A 23,520-nucleotide genomic window follows, 5' to 3' on the forward strand; every position below is an offset into this window, starting at 1 on the left:
CAGCCGTAAAAATGAAAACCATAGAAAATCGGTGGGAATTAATCTTTAGGTTGCTTGAAAAATTTATACGTTTCCACAACCACACAGTACAAAGTAAATCTATCGACCTACGACCAAGTTTAAAAAGCCTGTACCCAATGCAATGCGATTTCATAATCTCAAATTGCAAAAGTCTACCTCATATTGACAAGTGTATGGTGGCCCATGACTGCCATCCTGTTTTTTTTTTCAATTTAACAAAAAAAAAAAAAAATTAAAAAAAAAAAAAAAAAAAAAAAATTAAAAAAAAAAAAATTAAAAAAAAAAATTAAAAAAAAAAAAAAAAAAAAAAAATTAAAAAAAAAAAAAAAAAAAATTTGAAAAAAAAAATTATTGAAAAAAAAAAAAAAAAAAAATTATTAAAAAAAAAAAAAAAAAAAAAAAATTATTGAAAAAAAAAAAAAAAACTCGACGTGGCCCAGGACTGCCATTCCCATATAAAACGCATTACGGTCGGACCATAACTGCCATCATAGAATACTTAAGTATATGCCATTTTCTATTGTGTGCTGTTAAGTTCCAAGCCAGAGCATGGAGGTTTGCCACATGGTGTATTGGCCTTCTGGTGGGATTCAGGGTTGCCAGATTGGCTTTTTGACGGCAAATTATTCAAATTTGGCTCTTTTTAAACATGGTTTGCGTCAGAAAATTCAGTTAACTTTTTGGCTTTTTGTTTCTGGCTTATTTGCAAAAGCTTGCTAAAACTAGTCAAATGGCATAGGTCTATACGTTTTCATTCTAAAACATTCGTTTTAAAATCTGTTTAGGCCCTACCAAATATATTTTAAGCACATGGGAAATTAAAAGCAATACACATAAAATAGCTCGGCGCTGTTTAGAATCCTACCACAATTATTAAATCAACGCACAATATTTGGGTTAATGTGCTGGTTAGCGTTCGGGTTTGGGTAGGGCAGCAACTGACACCTAAACTTAAATATTATGCGTTGCTTAATTGTTGCAACACTGTGGAAGGATTCTAGACCAGCGCCAATAGCTCATACTTAAATTTGAATTTTTACTTTTAAAAGGCACCTCAAAAAGGTTTAGAAACACGCGCTTTAGGGTAAACTAATCAAACTAAGTATTTTTCAATAGAAGCTTGACGAAAATATTAACCTTTTCAGCCAAAATATCGTAGGATAACTGAGCTTTTCAAAAGATAAAAATTTACATTTTGGTTAGTATGATGTTATGAACATACAAATCAACTTATAGCCTTTTATGTGTTTAGAACTTATTTAATTAACGTTTGGCTTTTTTTCATTCACGGTTTGGCCTTTTTTAAAAACTTTTATCTGGCAACCCTGGTGGGATTTATACCCTTGCAGCGGAAGCCCTTTATTTATAAAGACATATATACTGTTTTAGTTATTCTAAATATGCATAATAATATATTTTTTTAGTGTTGGACTTAGCAGTAGTATGTAATGGCTGAAAAACGGTCTTTTAATCATTTTTTAAACAACATGAAGCAAAAAAGAATGAAGAAAACAGAGAAAACTGACAATGAAAAAAAAGAGATAACCGTACAACAATTAAGTCCTGAAGTAAAAGGGAAGACTCAGAAATATTCCAGAATAGGCCCAAGACAATTTGTTACTTTAATAGAAGAACCATTAAGTATACCATGCATAAAAAAATCATGTGAAAGACATTTTTTTAATTTAACCAAAACAGGTCTTACTTGTGACGTTTTAGCCGGAGAGCAGGGTCCTTCATGTACTGCCATAACCCAGCTGTCATCAACAAAGCTTATATACATAAGATTCATTCCAGGTCATACATCATTTGAAGTAGATACTCCCAGTACATCAATAAATAGTGTTGTTGAAGTAGAAAAACAGGTCACAAACAGTATAACATTAGCAGAAATGATTAAACTTGGAAAGGTAATAACAGCAAAATCAACAGTTTTGGATATTTTCTTATTTCACAGTAATATGTCGTGGGCTGCAATACCCAAGCCATTGGAAGTCATAATTGACCGTCAGCTTTTGGGCGAAGGAGCTTTTAGAAAAGCATACAGAGCAACAAGCAATCAGATATTTTTTGGAAATACAAAATGGGTAGTGAAGAGGTACCATCAAAAAGTGAAAGATGATATACTGTTGACCCTTGATCAAAGCTTGGAGGACCATACAAAAAAGATAGTTCAAATGAGTTTCTTGGCAAAAAATATAGCTCTAAAATTAAAACAACTTATCAGTTTAAAAAACATTGAAAGTGAGTTTGGACAATGTTTAGAGTTTACAGACGTTTATTATGGCAAAGACACGCATTCCCAAGAATGTGTTGCACTTGAGCCATATATTGAGGGCCAATTTAAAAAGTATATTAATAATGATGGAAATTTCATAAGTAGTGAAGAAACGATTATGAAAAAAGCTGAAAACCTATCTCACTTTTCATATGTGACCTCCGATTTTCAACTAATGATTTTGGACATTCAGGGTAGTGGTTATATCTTATATGACCCAGAAATTTCTTCAAAAACCCTTGTAGATGAATTTGGGAAAGATTTTATGTTTTGTGCTGGAAATCTTTCAGTAACTGCCATTAACAACTTTAAATCAAATCACAAATGTTCAACGTTCTGTAAACTTATTGGTATTGATAATAAATGGTCTAATTAACCATAAAACAGAATCGAATGGGACACTTTACTGCCTGTAGCAAAGGGTATTTGGAAATATTTAGGGTTTATATGATATTGTATTTTTTTTTCTTGTTTAGCTAAAATGTTAATTTTTGACTAATTTTTATAGCCAAATCCTGAATTTTCCAATGCTGTAAACTGTTTGTTTGTAGGTTTTTTTAATTTGTTTGGTAGAAACTAATAATGAATGACTGGAAGATTAACGAAAGCCTAAAGGCTAGTCTTAATAAATATGTTAGTGAAAATTTTAGCAGAAGTGAGTTGTTAGATTTTATGGTGAGAGATTTTTCATGCTATCCTTGGAGTCTCAGGACTTTAGATCGAAGACTAAGACACTTTAATATTTTTTATGCAAGGTCAACAGCAACCATTGAAGAAGTAAGAGCAGCAGTTATTGAGGAATTGAGTGGACCAGGACAGTTGTTGGGTTACCGGGCAATGCATAAGAAGATTCGGCAGATATATAATTTTAACATTCCGAGAGGATTAATTTATGAACTTATGCATGAACTAGATTCTCAAGGTCTTAAACAAAGAACACCATGTTTTAAGAAAAAAAGAAATAAAATACCATTTACGTCATGTGGACCCAACTGGGTTCATTCTTTGGATGGCCATGACAAACTTATGGGCTATCAGAACAGCACATTTCCTATTGCTATTTATGGCTGCCTTGATTCATGTAGCAGAAAGCTCTTGTGGGCTAATGTGTGGACAGATAACAGCAACCCAAAATTGATAGCAAAGTTCTACCTTGAGCATCTATACAAATCAAGGATCATCAGTCGTTACCTTAGGCTTGATAGAGGAACAGAAACCGGACATATGGCTGCAATCCATGCTTTTATACGTCAGGAGCATAGTGATGTTAGAGATTCTACAGAAACAATTATTTATGGTCCCTCAACATCCAACCAAGTAAATTACCATAATTTGTTAGTCTATATATATATGATACATCATCTTTATTTTGTAACAGTGTTGCAAAGATTTGTATTTGGATTAAAGATTTTTTTTCTAAAATAACTGGTGTGTAAAAACTTTATAAAGTTATTTATTATTTTATTTTACAGATTGAACGCTGGTGGAAAGAGTTGCATGAGAGACTTGAAAAATATTTCAAAGTGCAGTTAAGGAGTTTAAAAGATGAACATTGCTATGATCCTACCAATGTGAATCATAGGTATTTACACGATTTAAGTCATTTTTACTATTTCAAGTTATGTAACTTGGTTGTTGTTTTAGAATGATGCTTGCATACATCATGATACCTGTTATGCAGAAAGAGCTTGATACATTTGTTGATGTTGTTTGGAACACGCACAGAATCAGACCTCAAAAAGGAACAAGCTTACCAACTGGAATTCCAAACCATATTTACAGCTTTCCAAGCAAATATGGTCTTGAAGAGTGTGGTAATTTATTATACGTCAGGAGCATAGTGATGTTAGAGATTCTACAGAAACAATTATTTATGGTCCCTCAACATCCAACCAAGTAAATTACCATAATTTGTTAGTCTATATATATATGATACATCATCTTTATTTTGTAACAGTGTTGCAAAGATTTGTATTTGGATTAAAGATTTTTTTTCTAAAATAACTGGTGTGTAAAAACTTTATAAAGTTATTTATTATTTTATTTTACAGATTGAACGCTGGTGGAAAGAGTTGCATGAGAGACTTGAAAAATATTTCAAAGTGCAGTTAAGGAGTTTAAAAGATGAACATTGCTATGATCCTACCAATGTGAATCATAGGTATTTACACGATTTAAGTCATTTTTACTATTTCAAGTTATGTAACTTGGTTGTTGTTTTAGAATGATGCTTGCATACATCATGATACCTGTTATGCAGAAAGAGCTTGATACATTTGTTGATGTTGTTTGGAACACGCACAGAATCAGACCTCAAAAAGGAACAAGCTTACCAACTGGAATTCCAAACCATATTTACAGCTTTCCAAGCAAATATGGTCTTGAAGAGTGTGGTAATTTATGTTTTACCCAATATAAAAACACAGAAAAGGACATATAGTTCAAAGATATTAGGCAGTATATATACTCTTTTATTTCTAAGATATATAATATGTAATATAAACTCATGTAGGGTTTAATTTACTTGCTCATCATTACTTTTACACCAGGATTGCCAGTCACCATCAGATTGAGAAAGCAATTCAATCAAGTGGAATGACTGATAAACCTCTTGAGTACTTACCAGAGAATTTTAAAGTAAAATGTCAACAAATTATTGCTGAGCCACTTGCAGTTCATGTTTCTCACTGTGCTGATGCTTTTCGCTATTTAAAAACAAATTTCTAGCTTTGCAGCATTTGTCATCAGTCCTTAGTTATCTTTTAATAAACCAGGCAACTGTCATTTGTTGATTTTTATTGAGATTTTGCTATTGATACAATTTAAAGGGTAATATACACATGCAGCAAGAAAATACACTTAAAACAACGCAATTAGATATTTTAATTGTTAAGTGGAAGTATACACTACAAAAAAAACGTTAATTCTGTTGCAGTGGTCCTTCACAGTTAATGTTTTTAATTTAAAAAATAGCAATATGGCTTCGATTAACAACTCTTTTGCAATTTGTCATTCCCAACTGCTTCTGGTGATTATCGAAACTAAACAAACTGTCTGTAGCATTTCAAAGTGCATACTGCAGGTCGCTTTTAAAAAGATTTATTGTACATTCACATAATTCAGTATAGCTCGCTTTTAATAAAATGAATTACAGCGCAGTAAAAACACATGTTGCCAGTAAAGAGTGCATCGTTGCCTGATTGTTTTTTATCCAGCAGTAGCGTGACACTATATAGCACAAGAGCGACTGCGATGGTGACTGATAAATTAAGTCGAAATGCCGGCTGGATTTGCCTTGAACGGCCAGTAAAGGAAATGAGTATCGAGGTGAAATATTTAACACTTTACCAGGCGAACACGCTATAATTACAAGCACAAACAGACATGCGTCGTTTCTCTACAACTTCAAAGCCTCATGTAACGTACCAAATTTCGATCTCGTGTTGCCAGTCTAATAGCCTATTAAAATACCTTTGTGTCTGTCGAATGGGTTCATAGGTTCATATTTACTGGATATTTTTCTTAGCAAAAAACCTCGTCCCTTGCAAGGTTTATAAATCCCACCAGAAGGCCAATACACCATGTGGCAAACCTCCATGCTCTGGCTTGGAACTTAACAGCACACAATAGAAAATTGCATATACTTAAGTATTCTATGATGGCAGTGATGGTCCGACCGTAATGCGTTTTATATGGGAATGGCAGTCCTGGGCCACGTCGAGTTTTTTTTTTTTTTTTTTTTTTTTTTTTTAATAATTTTTTTTTTTTTTATAATTTTTTTTTTTTCAATAATTTTTTTTTTTTTCTAATTTTTTTTTTTTTAATTTTTTTTTTTTTTTTTTTAATTTTTTTTTTTTTTTTAAATTAAAAAAAAAAAACAGGATGGCAGTCATGGGCCACCATACAAGTGCATGGATAAATCGATGCGCGGTAATGAAAGGTTTCAGATCTCTACAAAGGTGATGAAGCGGTTTCGCAAGCAAAACACGGTCTACGCCAGAAAGACCAAGCTAAAACTAAAAACAGACCTTGCACTCACAATTTGCAAAGGGTTCCCAAATTAGTCAACCCTTCAAACTTAAAGTCAAGTATTTAAAGGCGTGGGCACAATTGTTAATTGAGTGAAGCCGAGACTTATCTAAAAAAAATTGTTTGTGTATTGATTTTTGATTGGTCGGCCATGAGCAATCTTAATTGAAGTGACAGACCTTGTTGGCTTTAGCCTGGGAAAAAACATTTGCACAGTTAACACAGCTAAGATAAGGTTTTTCATGGGCCAATTTCCAGTTCATTTGTGCGTTAAACAAAGATAAAGTGTAAAAATGAAAACGGTTGTAAAAATATAAAAAAACAGTGGGCAAAATAAGCCTAGATGTGACCATTTAAGTTGTTACCCTAAAATTTTTTGTTTACTTAAAAAAGTGAACAAAAATTCAGGTTCATAATTTTAAAACAGGAATGTGCCCCAAGTCCCAACCTGGAGTTAAAAGCCACAAAACTATAAATTAAAATGAGCCCGGGAAAATATTTAAACTGTTATCTAAAATTTTATTTAACTATAGGTTAAGCGTTAAGGGATAAAAAACAGGCCTGTCCATAACAAAAACTGGCCAAGCGCTAAAAAAGCCACAGAATCATGGAGGAAAAAGTGTGCCCGGCCTGGTTTAGTAGGCCAAACAAATTGGCCCCCAACCACTCAAACTATAGTCGCCCACACAAAACGCACAAGCCGAGAAGAGCTTTGTGTGCCAAAGACAAAGACTTGACCAATTAACTAATCATTGAGCAAACAAGGTCTTTATATTGAAGTTTTCGGTACGCTAAGCAGTATACATGGCTTTTAATCCTTTCTCAACAGGAATGTCTCAAAAGGTTAACTTTACAATAAAAAAGGGTTAGCTTTACAATACCTGGTTTATTCTTATCTAATATCGAATGCTTATTGTAGAGTGAATAGAAGCACGCTTTTATGACAAACATGAGATTTACAAAAACACATGTCACCAAAATAGGTTTTACAGCGAGTACACCAATTGAGCTATGCTAGACTGGCCTTCGCATTCGTCTCTGCAGGCACACAATATTGCTCACTTATCCTTGGCATTTATTGCCCCGTTGAACCCTGCAAAAACGGTAAAGTTGTGCAACTTTGGCCGGTTTTTGAGAGTAAAAATTTTGCATGAGGCTGATTTAAACTACATTGTACTTTCGTAGGTTTTACAAGCATGAGATATACAAAACACGTGTCGTCAATATATATAGAATTTACGACAGTTTTACAGCGCGTACAACAATTCAGCTATGCTAGATTTGTCTTTCCTATTCGTCCCTATTCTTAGCATTTATGCGTTGAACAATTTGCAAAAACAGCATAGTTACACTTTATAACATCAGCAACAGCATAGTTCAATTTGCAGCACATCTGACACAAAAGCATATTCAAAAGATGAAAATCACTTAAAATGCCCAAAGAACTTTTGCCTGTTTTTAAGGTAAATTATGGATTAGGCTGATTTGAACTATTGTACTTTCATAGCTTTCATCGAGCATGAGAGATACAAAACACGTGTCGCCAATATATATAGATTTTACGACAGTTTTACAGCGAGTACAGCAATTCGGCTATCCTAGATTTGCCTTCATATTCGTCTCTGGTATACAACAAGTATTTCCCGCTTATTCTTAGCATTTATCGCCTCATTGAACACTCTAGAAAAACTGCAAGATTTCACGTTTGAAAATCGGCTGCAGTACAACACAACTTGCAGCATGAAGTTTACAGAATATCAAAAAAGTGCGAAAAATACTTTAAGCATTTTTGACAGGCTTTTGAGAGTAAATGACAGGTTTCAAGCAAATCTAAACCAAATTAGAATCTCATATTTCTATTCGTCAAAGGCTGTTTTTAACTCTGTTCTTTACAAACCTGAACAGTATATATCAAATAAAATGTGTTCATAATAACTGAGACCAGACATTTTAGATTACTTTTTGTAGCATTTAAATCCAGCGATTTTCGTCCGATTGATTACGTAACAAAAGCTACACAGCTGAAGAATAACACACCTGTCTAATACTTAACTAAAATATCAGCAAATTGCTGAAATTCCGCGCTGCTGTTAAAGTCACCTTTTCTGCGCTTTTAAGACCAAACAACGAAACCACAAAGCAACAAAACTAGCCGGTCAAAGCAGCATAAACACGGCCACCTAGAAGGCCGCTGTTTATCCGGAAGCCGAGCATCAACTGGCCATAGCCGGCGACCCAGCACCTGTGCCAACAACACGCCTTGAAACAAATCTAAATCCTAAACACGCGCCGTACATGAACTAAACGCCTTATAAGAGGGCTCTGTCGCGTTTGAGCCGCGCCAACTGACTGATACAGACGCAGCCGAAATAGCAGCGTCGCCGCTTCGGCCTTTAACTTGCTGCTCAACGACGATTTTCAGGCGTAAGCTCTCCTGAAGCTAAGCGTGTCGGCTAAAGGCGGAAAGCAAGGTAAAGCGGCGCGTGTTTTGCCTTGGGTGTGAAGAACCCCCTGGTTGTTGACAGCAGACACCATGCCGGTCTATGAACGCGGTTTCGTTAACTGAGAATCCACTCTATTGTGACTTGTTGTAAAACACGTAAATTCGGGTGAAAATTGTAAGAAATTGCCGTGTAGGTCAAGCTAGTTTGGGGCTTAAGCCTGTTTTTGACACGGCAGGTAATAGTTAACGTGTGTGAATTTGATAATCATAAATTCACGGATTGTCTATTAATCTTGTTAAAACTGCGCAAAATGGTGTGAAAATTGTAAAAAAGTTGCCCTGTAAGTTAATTTTGGTATTTCCTTATGTTTCACAGAAGGTGCCAGTTAACGTGCGCGAATTTCATACCTGCAAAAGCACCTTTAAACCCTTATTTACACAACTGGGTTATTTTTGTACGTATTTTCCTTTTTTACAAGGTAAACAGGTTAGTATTAAGTTCAACTGGCACTTTTTTATGCAATCAGGCTTATTATTGCTCGGATGAGGTGGCAAGTTGCCCGACCCCTGTGGATAACTTAGACCCCATGAACGGTGACATGTTGTACTGACCAGATCAGTGGAGGAAGTAAGCCGAAACCGTTCGGAACACATTCCGTAAAAAATGGTAAGTTATCGTATCGATAATAAACGTTCTACTGATACCAGACCGCGACTTTTTTTCACCAGGCCTGCCTGACCGTTACGACGTAACCCTGTGACGTCATTTCTGAAAAACGTAACTCCGGTAAGAAAGGTATTCTTTCACCCATGGAATACAACTAGCCCAAATCGGCCGTAATAAGTAGCAAACATTAATAAACGGGAACAAATCATGAAACTATTAAAAAATGAGTAAAAAGCTCGCAAATGGCAAATTGGTGAAGCATTTCTTTCAGTCGATCAAAGCAGTGACGTAATCTGACCAAGGTGAGAGAAAACGTAAAATCACTAAAAATAAAAATGTGCGACTGTTTGAAAGTGGCCAGACTCTTGTGATGCCTATCGGTCTGCGACTCGCACGTTTCGGGGTGATTCTGAAAACATTTTCAAAGTCCATTGTGCGATTGTAGCAAGTTAGTCGGTCGCTTCCGTGTGACTTTAAGCTTTGCGTCAAAGGCCTGTTGGTTTAGCTTGAAAGACTCCGGGCGCGAGCACAATTAAACCTAAGTCAACAGCGGCTAGACTTGAAAGCGGTTCGGGCCCGGCATCCAGCGATTATTAATATTTTACTGCCTCTGTCGTCGATTCGATTCAGCCTCGACACGATCGTAATCCGATTAGCGAGCCAGTCAGTTCCTTGGGACGTGATGAACTGCTTTCTGGTGGTTTACGGATCTTGAAGAATGCGACTCTTCCCTGCAGGGGCGGTTCCAGGGGGGTACTTGGCCATGCCGCCTAGTTCTGGATATTTTGACTATTTTAACCATAAGTTAATACAATTTTTGGAGCATAATGGTTGTAGGATTTAGTAAGGCGTAGTAATAATATAAAAGCCAGTGCGTCAAGTTTTGAAGGCTTAAACAATATTGAAGCGTTTTTTAGCTTTGCGCGAATCGATAACATCTTTGTAATGCAGCTTTTGTGTTGAAAGTAACATCTATCCAACCTAAAACTTTAACAAAATAAACGAACTGTGTGGTGTTCTTAAGGTTACTTCTTTATGGCGTCACATTAAGGTGCACTTTCGTGATTTTTTTATGATTTTGGTGATTTTTCTCATTATTTTTATGACCTTACATTATGTAACTTTGTGACATCTGAATTTTTTTCTCCTCCCCCTCCAAACAAAAATCATATATCGGCGTCTGTTCTCCTGTGACTTAGTAAGGCATCGGACATGAGGCGTTCCTGTAGCGTCGATTAAGGATTGAGCGTCTTCAGATTTGTACTAAGCCCAATTGAACGGTCGTTATTTGTACACATCAATTAACCTAACAAGTGTTGTTGGAAATTAATTGCTTAGAAAAAGACATTAATTCCCATTGAAGTTGACAAGCGTTTGGTACACATCAATTAACGTACACTATAGATCGTGTCATTTATCGATTGAATGCAATTGCTCGTTAAACGAAGTTGTCAGTTGATTTAATGTACTAAGTTTTTTACACGTATCTATACAAGTTTTGGAAACTGACTGTTTCGAATTAGATATTAGTTCGTTTGAAGTTGACAAGCAGATTTTCGTGTCATTTATTGATTGAATGCAATTGCTCGATTAAACTTTGTTCAGTTTGATGTGGCGAGTTTTATTTCTGTATGGTCATTTATATCCATTCTACGTCTGACTATACAACCGTTTGCACAACTTGCTGTCGGTTTTAAATATTGCCGCATAAGCACTTTAGCCTAGTTTAGACCATTTAATAAACGTAACTGAAAACAGAAATATGTTTTCTCTAAAATAACAAACTTACATGTTTAACCGAAATTGTATTTTTATAACTCAATTGAATTTAAATAATGTGTTCTGATTATAAAGCGTATATTTTTAACATGTGCGTAATGAACCATCTATACACAAATACCGTGCACAATAACTGTGATCTAGCCCTTAAAGTCATCTTTTTGACGAAAAATGAACATAGCCAGAAATAGTAAAATACCGTTTAAAAAACAGTGTAAACGTTTAAAAGAATTGTTTATCAAACGAAAATTCCCATTAAAGGTGTTCAAGCAAAAAAACGCGATCTTTTAATTTTGAAGCACAAGTTATCACGAAATCTAGATTCCTCGTTTCTCAGACGTCAATCAACCAAGCAGCGTAGGCGTTTCAAAAATTGACGCCCAGCCTTTTTTTCAGAGGTAGCGAGGTGTTCCCGAATGAATACACGACCCCGTTCAATTGCAATGCAATTTGTCAAGTCAGTAGCGCGTACCTCAGAGGCCGTTATGTAGGCATTGCAACACAAAGAAACGCGGAATTTGATGGCCTGGCTATCTGCACGACACCATTGTGATTCTACCACTGGTAATTTACACGCCAAGGTGTCGGCGGTCATTTGGGACTAGGTATATGTTTGCGGCTGTCGATCCAAATTTTGTCTATGATTCTGGCTAAGTCCCAGTCCAGTCATTTGTAAAACAAATCTGCGAAATCCGTGTTGAAAAATCCCAAAAATTCATTGTGAAAACCTCAAAACTGAACGCCTTGTTGTAGAGAAATATACATTAGGATTTGAAATTCCTACCGCAGGCTTGTAAATTGTTTATTCCAACATTATACAACTGTGTCAACTTAGGCGGTGCTATCTATACCAGCGTCAAGATATACAACGACCTGAATATTTGTAAGATGACTCAACGCTTGCCCACTCCCCTTTAACCACTTTTACAAGATGCGCTCTTACGAAAGATAACAACAACCTCACTCCCATATGGCGTCTATGCGAAATTGCAGATACCATCTTTCCTTAGATGTGGTTCTTAGCTACAAAAAGCCCATCGCTCCTATAAAAAAGCAAGAAATAAACATTGATAGCTGCTTAAGCCGACTTGAGGTTAAAGGGTATTACGGTTCAAGGCCAAATCCGAAAATGCCAAGGCGGATTTTTCCAGAAGCCCGTCCACTGGCGCCAAAATGCCGAGGAGAAAAATTTGTCCAAACTTAATCGTTTCTCCCAAAATTGAAATCGAGGTCGCAAACTCAAATACGCTGTACACAGGATGCTTTAAAATGCAGGAGTTTTAAACAGCGACCGAACGGTTCGTACTCCTCTTTTAACATTTAACCTCAGAGAAAAGGCATACCGAGAATGTAAAACATATTCGCAAGTTTAAAGTCTAAAGTCCGACTGTCATAAGTTGTAATTTAGGTTTCTGTTAAAGAATGTCACTTTTCATTTAGATGGTCGTGGCTGAATATGAAAGACTTGTTTGATTTCCATGGGATTAATGATTTAGGAACTTTATGCGAGTTTTACACTTAAGTAAATCACAAATAAAAATTGAAATACTATTGCTCAAAATAATCCGTTAACAGCAATGTTGTAATGATTTAAGTCAGGGATGTCCAACCTTTTAGCAGAATGGGGCGCATTGCCACTTTAAAAATTTCGATGGGCCGCAAAATCTCTCAAATTAAAGGGGTGACGTCATAAGTTGCGTCATATCGTGACGTCATAAAACAACCTAACTTATAAACACCCGTTCTTCGAGAGTGAACTTATGCGCAAATATGCAAAAATTTAAGTTTTCACGTGTTTGGGCTGACATATTTCCTTAAAACGGTCCGGAAAAACACACATTCAGAAAAACAAACATCTTACTTAGCACTGATGGGTGCACAAAGTGCTCGATGGATGTTGAAATGCGACATTAGACTCGATTATAAAAAACACAAGATTATGCCTACATCAAATACTGCGCGATCTCCACGTTTTGATGATATTCGAAACAACTGTTTTTAATAAAGGTTACTGAAAGTGAGAATTAGTGGTGGGCCGCACGTAAATATCAGGCGGGCCGCAGGTTGGACATCCCTGATTTAAGTCAATGAGTTGACTTACGTGCACTTAAGTTACAGTTTTCAAATGACTTTACTTTACTCAAGTCTTGCGACCAAAATGACTTGACTAGACTTAAGTCTTTTGGACGAAAAACTTGACTTGGATTTGATTCATTTTGTCAAACACCTTTGAGTAAAATTTAATGTTTTTATCAAATATTTTTAATTGAAATTGGGTTATTTGTCCTAGATTTTGTACGTGAAACAATTTTTAAGATGTATATAGCGTTGCTGTTAATTTTACTTGAAATATTTCTCATAATCCGACGAATTTATGAATTTTATTGGGTTAACGTTTCATTTTTATGTCAATGACTTTACTTGAAGTTGACTTGCTCTAATAATGACTTGACTTTATTAAAATACTTGACTTCAATATAAAGTTATTTTTTAACTGACTTGACATGGACTTAAGTCATTTCAAATTGACTTGTTTACAACATTGTCAAACACAGTATTAACAGCACAATCTTAGAAGAGAAGTGACGTTTGCTTAACATTTATATTTATCACCAGAATGTACAAATACATTAACTCTTGGGGTATTACATCAAGACTAAGCATAGGTTATCTATCGCCGGTGTAAACCACCATCGTACAACATCCTTGTTTCCCCGCGTACATCCGTGTTTCGTCACAATGTTATACAAGAATCGCGAGAACATGACTCCCGCTTATCGCAATAAGACAGAGAAAACATTGCTTTACGATAAAATACACAGGGCAGCCACTGTATACGCTAAAGCAGGGGTTCTTAAACTGGGGTCCATGGACCCCTTGGGGCTCCGTGAAATAGTTTTAGGAGGTTCATCAACGCCTAATTGAAATATTAGTGTTATATTTTAGAAGTAATCAAATTTATTACAATTTAATTAAAAATAGAACGGTTTACACTGACTGTAATAAGACTTCATTTCATTTTTACATTTTTGGACCGAAATCAGCAGATTTAAGTCTATTTGTATTGTGACGTAAATTTATGACGTTATTTTTAAATTTTTTCGGCCTAGCGTGGTCCGCGCGAGCACCAAAAAAATTTTAGGGGTTCCTGGTAAAAAAAGTTTAAGGACCCTTGCGCTAAAGCAATGTTTTTAACCTATAGGTTTAATTTAATAGGGTCGCCGACTTCACGATAATTAACAAATAGGCTTATTGAAATTGGTTCTAAGCAAGATTTCTACGACGTCATGGCTGGTGAATAGTAAAGTCGCATATATTTATGCTATTTGTCTTATGTTTTTTTTTGTACAAAACAGCTCACTAAAGCCACTGTATACACTAAAGCAGTGTTTCTTAAACCATAGGATTGTTTCATTGGGTTGCCGACTATACTCTATACCAGGGGTGGGCAAACTGCGGCTCTCCGGCATGTTTTTGGTGGCTCTTCTAGCTGAATCGTAAAAAAAAAAAAAAATTCAAAAAAATTGTAAAGGTCACCAAGAGTACCGTTTATAAACGTTTCTTGCTTTTTTTTTCTTTATTTAGGCCAGCATTTCGTTTATGACGTAACACTAGACATAGAGCCCGAAGAGTTAGTTAACATAAGACTGATATTAATAAATATTGTGCGTGTTTTTTTGCTATTACCGTTATTATTGTGTTAAATATTACCATTTTGTTATATTACAACTCTGTTGTATTTGCGGCTGGCCTTGCATTATTTATCGTTTTTGTATTGAAATAATTTTGAGGCTTACTGTTACTTGTATTTTCTGCAAATGGCTCTTTCATTGAATACATTTGCCCACCCCTGCAGTATATAGGGATGTCCGATTCTTGATATTTTACTCCGCTAACCGATATAGTTTGTTAAAAAGCATCACGATCCTATGCCATCATTACCATGTTCAAACATTCAAAAGTTCCAGTGAAGAAAATTGGCTGACCAAGATTTTCTGTTTTATCGTTGGTATTTAGGCCGCCACTAAAAAAGGGTTGAAAAACACTTCGCTAAAGTGAAGTAAAACATTCCAGTGTAAATTTCGATCGGGGAAAATAGGTTGGGATCAACGCAAATCAAACAACGGGATTGAAATTACAACTTACGCCAAGTGGGTTGGTGCAAGTTCAACAGCAAAGCTCATTTCGGTTGAAAATACATCGATCATCTGGCATCGTACGTCAGACCAAGGCCATTTTGCCATTTTTTCTACCAGCTAATTACCAGCTGCAGCCAGCGGATAAATCCTTATAGAAACAAAGTTGCCCTGAAGTCGACTGAAGAGAATTTGCAAACCTGGGGGCTATGGACCGGGCGTGATTTAAAAATGCAAAGCTAATAAAGTTTCCAAAATATTGCAAAACAAAAATGCATTTTTGACCATAGGAACAGCGTAATCGGGTATCGGGTGAGAATGCTGTAGTTTTAATCAAAATATCGGGATAAAATATTGAACGTCGCTGGACAGCAATCCGGGCATTTTATTACAGTTGCTTGGCTTTGACATAAGACAGAAAGAGACGGAGAAAAAACAGAGAAAAAAGAGAACGAAACGGTAGAGAAAAGTAAAAAGAAACAGAAAGAGAGAAAGGAAAAATTCCTGTGCGCGAAATTACCATTTGGTGTCCGGATGACAAACGGCTTTATTTCTTGCACAAAAAAAAAAAAACGTCGTGTTTTTCATGGCATTTCTCTGTTGGTTATCACTTATCGCCGTCTCCACCATATGCCAAGGTTTCCGCGGATCCCTAGGGCCAACAGGAGACAGGCGGCGAGAAAACGCGGCCTTATCAGATTCCCCAGGAAAGGCGATATGTTGACAAGCACAAAATTCGACGCGTCTGCGATCTCTGTTTACCAACGACGGTGCGCGAAACAGATCGAACGATTTTAAACGAGCGTGACGATTGGAGAAAGTGTTTATTAAAACGAAATTGTTTTTTTCTTGTGAACAACGAAGACCTATTTTCCAGTGCTGTAAACAGGAAACGACTTAAGTCCAATTCAAGACTTACGACTTACGTCAAGTCAAATCAGTTGAAAACAGTGAAATAAGTGCACTTAAGTCAAGTTAATGACTAAAGTCATTACAAAACTGCGATTTTCATCCAATTCTTTAAGTGAATGCCGATATAAATCACCAATCGATTTGAACTCTTCAAATAACAAAGTCTACGACTGTTTAGCCCGCTTTAAACAGAAAGAAGACACTAAAAAATAAGGGTCGCTGGTAGACGTGTTACGATAAAGCATCTCTAAGGCAAAAATGGGTGTGATAATGGGAAATTGGATAGGGACGCTTTAACCGCTGTTTTTAAAGTGCTGCACAACTAGTCGTTTCAACCAAATAGGTTGTGAGAAAGACAGGGCATTAAAGCATCAATTTATTTCAAATGCCTTTTTAACTGAACTGATTGCGATCTGTGTACGAGGAGGCCAAATGGTAAATAGATGCCTCTGGCACTAGGCATTAGCGAACAATTTAATATACGCTTGCTTGCAGCTTTAAAAACATAAATGCTTCACTAATACCGTGGGAGAATAAATTGTAAAACCTGTGTAATACAAAGTCACACAAAAAGTTAAGTTTTACTACCCAGCGAAATGACATACTGCACGTAAGCAATGAAAAGGTATTAAACTGGGATTTTACTTGGCTGTTTTGAACGTTAGAAATTGAACTCGAACGATTAAAGTCAAAGACGCTTGGGTTCTGGTATTTTATACACGTAAATGGAGCAATTTAGGCAAAACTATCGTATTTAAATCGAATTTATAACATGTAAATTTTGTTTGTTTATTCTGATATATGTCCACATTATTTAGTAAGGGTTCTTAAACTGATTGTGACGCGGACCAGCTAATTTTTTGGATTTTTTGGATTTACGTGGACCAGGATCGGCATTGACATTTTAGGGATGACGTCAGAAATTGACGTCATAAAACAACGAGACTTAGGAAACCTGGTGTTTTCGGTCCAACAAAAGCGAAACTGAAATTAAGTGTAAATACATTGAGGCAACAGGCACCAAAGCGTATACTTTTTTTATTCTGAAAAATGTATTCTACTTTTTCAAATTATACCCCAGTATGTCAATTAGGCCTTGATGTACCCCTTCAAACTAGTCCACGCACCCCAAATGGACCAACGGACCCTTGCTTGAGAATCTCATACATAATGTAACATAACTTAGATTGGACGTGGCATAATAAAAAGCTCCGGCGCGCTTAGAAAACACGAAATGCCCCGGTCCAAAGCTATAGCCTTTCCTGAATACCGAACAAAGGAAAGCGTTACAGACAAAACAAATTGTGCGAGAGATTAAGCGGCGAAAGACATGATTCTGCGTCTTCTGCAAAGTGTCACTTTTCGGCGCCTTATCTCCGCTGCAGTTGACGCTAAGTAAATGCCCTTTCCACGTCGATGTAGGCCTTATCGCGGGCCTGTTGCTGGCTTAATGGCGAAAATACGGCCACTTTGGCACTGCCACCCAGGAGATGCGATTAGATTACGAAAACGAGAGGAAAAACAAAAAAAATCGAAACACTGTTTTTAAACACTGTTTTTCGTTGGTTTTAAGGCTTCGGTTGTTTCAGAAACACTATTTTGAGGTTTGTTCGCAAACATTTAAATGACCGATGGAGATTTAAATTTATTTAAAGTAATCGATAAAAACTTGTTCGAAACGTTCACAAAGTACTTCCTATACTTCTGTACGGGCTTTGATGTTAATTCTTCGTCTAACTAAAACCTCCAGGCAGTACTCTCCAAGGTTCAAATTTGGTTTTCAAGCTCTTAATCTTTTTTTATCAAATATATAACTGCGTCACATGCACGATGGTATAAGTTAATACCTTGTGATTTACAAACCTAGTACGCTTTTATTATAATAATTTGCCAATATCTTAAATGAATATCATAAACTGTTTGTACAACAATAAGCGTTTGATATCGACCATAGGATGGATTTTTTATACAGAATCACTATTATTGCCCTTAAAAAAATGCGTGAATCATTAAAGAAAAAACAGAAGAATTATATATACAACGTTCTATGTTATTTATGTGAAAATGGACCGCATATAACAATGTTATGTTTTGCTTTTATCACGTTGAAAAGTATCAAATCTTTTATAGGTTTGCATAAATGTTTAGACTAACGAAATTGTCAGTTTTATAAATCGTTTGCTCTGCAGCCGTCAAAGTATAAATCCATAGTTAAGTAAATCTTTATAACGAATAATAAAACCAAAAAGGTTGAGTAAATCGACATTATCTTATTAAAACTTTAAACTGATGGTGATACAAGTGCTTATTGAAAGGTCTTTGCAAGATAATGTCGTTTAAAACGACCTTTTTATCTTTGACGTTCAATATTAAGCTACATTACAGATCCGTGCATAGTTCACCTAAGTAAATCTTAATAAACCTGAAACTGGAGCATATACCAGATTCATAATTACATTAAAATAAGATGCGAACAAATCAAATTCAGGCACCAATAATTGGCATTTTGTCCTAATCCGATAAGCAACTCTAAGGTTGTCAAATTCTATCATTACGGTGTAAACACCAGTGGTTCTCAAACTTATTTAGCTTGCGACATGCATAATTTTTTTTTAAATATTTCGCGGCACTCTTTTAACAGAACACTAATAGAGTTATTTTACAATCGCCTTAACACACGAAAAACTATCAGTAAATGTCTGAATACTATTAATTTGTAATCATTGGTGCGTATTTAAGTGTAAAATGATTGCGTGTATTCCTATTGGTACTACAGACAATTTATTTTCCAAAATTACAAAAAGTTCGCGGCACACTTGACAATTTCTCGAGGTACACAGTTTTGAAATCACAGGTGTAAATTCATGTTTCATACGCTCTGCAAACCACAACATTGAATCCGACAACGGCCGACTTTAAACGACAGCAATTAATCATTGTACGATGGCGTTTTGCTGTGGAATGGGCACGACCGTTGCAAAGCATCACAAACACGACCGAAAAGACGCCTTAATCCTTCGTACCGTTTCAGGCGTTCGTTTATTGAGCTATCAATACAATAACAAGCTCGCTCGTGCAGCTGACATGCGTCAAGTTAATGAAGAAGCTGGCGATATTTTGTAGAGATGAATTCGAATATGGCCGACGCCAGAGACGTATAAGGTTTACAAATTGGGACGCCCTATAGTATCGGATATGAGACGATACTATCGGTCAAAGTATCGGTTTCAGTTTGATTTGATCTGCGAGATAATTGTCAACCGTTAAAGTATACATCTGTCAAATAGATCACCAAGAAACACATATATCCAAAGGATCCGCGAACCCTTTAGTTTAAACACAATGTTTCACACAACCACCGTGCGTGTCCGATACATTTTGTTCCGATATACCGATACCCGATCAAAAATAAATGGAATAGAAACATGGGTATTTCTTTAGGTTACTAGTCCAAACAATTTACTTTAGCTTTAATCTAATTATTTACCGCAAGTTATTAATCTATAACATATTTTTATATTTAACCTTTTTAGGTGGAATCGCTGCTTTGAGTAACAAACCAAGGCTGACATTCCAATTTAAGATGGGTATCGAATCGGCACTGAAACCACCCTAGTAGAGGTGTCCGAATTCCGATAATATCGGATCGGGGCCGATACCCGATATCAAGTGGTAATATCGGTACTCGTCCGAACCTTTACCAAATTAATACTACACTTTTAGTCATTATTCTTGTTAGAATGCAGCTCTTCTGCCATCTGAACATCCGATTGCTACAGCAAATATAGTTTTACTTGTTTAAGGATAGTAATGAAGTCATTTAGTATCGCTATCGGAACAAAACGTAAAGTATCGGACATCTCTAAACCCTAGTATCGGACGAGAACCGATAATATCAGTTGGCATCTGGTATCGGCTCCGATCCGATATTATCGTACACCCCTATTCAGTGTGGTGAACGTAATTGACCCACCATACCAATTATATTTGGGTAAATAGCTTTGGGTAGCTCCATTTTGGGTAAAAACCAATGGGCATCAAACAATTTTTCCCAAAATTCTTGGGTATATTTCCCTTGTACCCAAAATTACATAGAACGTTTTACCCAAAATGGTTAACAGTGTGATACAGTATCGAGTGTATAATGGACAGACGGATACAAGGCGGCGCCGAAATTAATCTTCATTCAACGGCAGCAAACATCTGTTTTAGTTAATCCGCCCAGAATACAAACACGTGGTCGCCTTGCAGCTTGCACAAAAACACACGCATAGAAGCCTAAGCGGGTTGGCCACTGTTGCGAATCGAGCTTTACGCCAAACGTTCATGGAAAACCACGTTTTAAGGTGTTGCGACGCAAAACGACGGTTTCCACCGGATTTTTTTGGCTTGTTGTGTAACGGCGCACGCCTAATGCGATTAAGGGCGGCGCAATTAAAGCTGTTTGACGCCAAAGTCGATTGAAGTCTATAGTCGCAGCTGCAGTTTGGGTAAGTTATCCGAATTAGCGTGTAAATTCGTTGTTTGGCTTGCCTTGGCCAGTGGGAATTTTTTTTTAATGCCAAAAAGACCGTTTCTTCTTTCGGTTAAGCCAGAACAACTTGTAGCTAACGATGGCCGATTATTTGACATTTTGATTCGATATCGATATTTTAGACAAAAATACCCAGATCCGATCCGATACAAATGACCTCGTTACTATACTCGAACCAAGAAAATCGATTAATTTAAATCGTTTAAATAACCTTTCCAAAGCTCTTAGGCCAAAATTTGCTTTTAGTTTAAACACCATCACCGGCTACGTTTTTTTTTGATAAATTTTCTTTTGAAAAATAATAAATGCTGCATTGTATCAATAATTCTGCATATTGTAAATCATGGCTAAAGTACCTATATATATTTGGTTTCCGATCTGCACCGATGAAATTTATCTTTCAAGGTAAACTGCGGTTTATCGCAAATCATGACTTAAATTCCTATATTACCTTGGGGTCTAATATGCATCGATACCATCCCAGTATCGGACGAGTACCGATGCTACCAGTCGACTTCGGGTATCGGCACCGATCCGATATTATCGGACATCCATACTTGTATCGCGTGACCTCTGCTTTGACCTTTTCTCTGTCCACGCACAGGTGCTGTCCACCCAATCGCCACACGCGAAGTTTTCGCCTAATTCTGCTTAAGATTGACCACCGGGTTTTTCGGCGAAATGATCAAAACTTGGCACACGCTTTGGTTATTTACAGCTCGTCCGTGATTTTGCATTTTCCGATTCATAAAACCGATTATAATGTGTCGGCGATACTTAAATATATGATACAGAAATGTATGTTGTCTTTTGTAATGAGCTTATATGTTTGTACTTGTGTTTTTTTTCGGAATCAATTATTAGGTGCTGATCACATTATCAAGTTTGTATAAAAATATTTAAAACTTCGCCAAAACAAATCCCATTTGAAACCTTTTTTAACTCTGAAGTTTCCAGCTTATTTTTTAAGCAAAATCGAGGACCCCTGAATTAAATGCAGTCTCATACAACCAAATGTGTCAATCGTGCGGCCGAATTGCTTTAATACAAAATAAAGTTTTAACAAGCTGACAGTAACGAAGCTGGTGTTATGCAAAAGAAACGACAAAATGAACAGAAACAGGGAGAAAAAAGCAAGCCGATTGCTTTTTAGGGGATATAGTTAAACCTGCTGATTTGCACTTATATAAAAATCTCAAGGCAATAGAAATCTATTTAAGATGTCATCCCAATTTTCAGTAGATACTTCGATCGATTAACTACAAGTAATTTTTTACTTTGGTTTTCATTTGGCTGAACTGACGACAGGTAATTTAGAGTTTACAATTATGCTTGGACCATTTGCCCATACTATGTTAACATCGGGGGCCGGGTGCCATAGAAGCCGTCACAAAGTTAAGTCATAAACAATTTTCATCTTGTGGTTCTCTAGCGAACTCGTGTGCAAAATCGCAGCTGAAATCCAATACAATGTTATAAGCGCGAAAAAAATGCTTTTATTTCGAAATAACGTCATTTAGAGTCTTGTTGGATAAAACTTGCGCTTTCTACGGTTTACCAGTCACATAACGCAAAATGCCGTAACAAGGCATAACATGCACAGTGCCCTTGGACTAAAGACAAAAACGCAGTAAAATCTTTAATTTTGTAGGTCAAAAATTTATTTTTGAGGGGGCATGGGCTAACAACCACTGAATACGTCCCTGGATCAGATACATACGCAAATATATTTATACATGGCGGAGTAGCGCGTCACAGCATACGCGTATTTGCTTTCGGGTCTCAAGACGTACTTACTCCAGGTCGCACGGGTTAGAAATAACTCGACAAGTCACAAGACAAGCTCTAAGTGCTACCCACTCCGATAAGGACGCCCCTGTAAGTGATTTGGCGTGATTCAGTGACTCTGCTGCTGTTTTTTGAGGGACCTTATGTTTGTTTTGAAGGCTGGCGAGTGGCCGGTCGTCGTTTTGCGATCGGCAGCTGAACATAAAACGCGGTTATGAATATTGCTGGTGGTGTCGTGAGTTTGTCAAATAAAGGTGACTGAACCACTGTTGGGATGTCTCACTTCAAACCTTACTACGATCCGCATTTCGGGCAAAAGGTCAAAAAGCAAAAAAAATACGTAAAGTGATGGTTGATGGTATTGTAGACCAGTGTTTATCAACCTTTTTTTGGCCCAAAAGTGCAAAAGTGCAAAAAAAAAAAAAACGAAAAAAAAACGTATATCACTGATCTGACACGAAAATACGCTGTTGAAAATAAAATACGCTATAAGGTCAAAAAATAAAAAAGCGATAAAAATTCGCGTAAAGAAGCTCAGGTAATGTCCTTTTACATCGGTTTAAATCTTTTGTTTTTAAATGTGTTTTTTGTTAAACCGGTTATCGCTTCGATCCGATAATACCGGACATCTCTACGCCTTTTTCACTGACTAAACCAGTAGCTCTCAACCTTTTTTTTTCGTGGCCCATTTACGTTGCAAACAAAATCTGTGGCCCAACAGAATTTTTATGAATGAAAAAGCTTTAAAATATAGGTTTAGAACAAAACACAGAAGAACATATTTTAAAACAGATCATTTATTCAATCGCGCATTAGTGAGATACTTGCGACTGAACAATAAATTTACATTCCTTTTTAATTGCTCCCCAAGCCATTATTCCTGTAAAATTAAATATAGTGACACAAATCAAACTAAATCTAGCTTTTTTTTTA

The 23,520-nt window shown here is 36.3% G+C and overlaps 1 protein-coding gene across 1 annotated transcript; it reads left to right on the plus strand.

Moving 5' to 3' along the window:
• Positions 1-582: 582 nt before the first annotated feature.
• Positions 583-4,850, plus strand: LOC146136933 (uncharacterized). Its single transcript, XM_083396290.1, has 6 exons — positions 583-3,616; positions 3,772-3,881; positions 3,944-4,113; positions 4,161-4,195; positions 4,351-4,460; positions 4,523-4,850. The coding sequence occupies exons 1-6, from the start codon at positions 2,882-2,884 to the stop codon at positions 4,737-4,739; spliced, it is 1,377 nt and encodes a 458-aa protein (XP_083252416.1). The 5' UTR covers positions 583-2,881; the 3' UTR covers positions 4,740-4,850.
• Positions 4,851-23,520: the final 18,670 nt, after the last annotated feature.

Source organism: Ascidiella aspersa, chromosome 8 (assembly GCF_963924565.1).
Source record: "Ascidiella aspersa chromosome 8, kaAscAspe10.2, whole genome shotgun sequence".
Taxonomy (NCBI): Eukaryota; Metazoa; Chordata; class Ascidiacea; order Phlebobranchia; family Ascidiidae; genus Ascidiella; species Ascidiella aspersa.

Excerpts from the sequence above, each read along its gene's own strand:
- LOC146136933 (XM_083396290.1), top strand. The coding sequence starts at position 2,882 with ATGAATGACTGGAAGATTAACGAAAGCCTAAAGGCTAGTCTTAATAAA. Across the intron at positions 3,617-3,771 it reads GTCCCTCAACATCCAACCAA|ATTGAACGCTGGTGGAAAGA; the intron begins GTAAATTACCAT and ends TTTATTTTACAG. Across the intron at positions 3,882-3,943 it reads CCTACCAATGTGAATCATAG|AATGATGCTTGCATACATCA; the intron begins GTATTTACACGA and ends TTGTTGTTTTAG.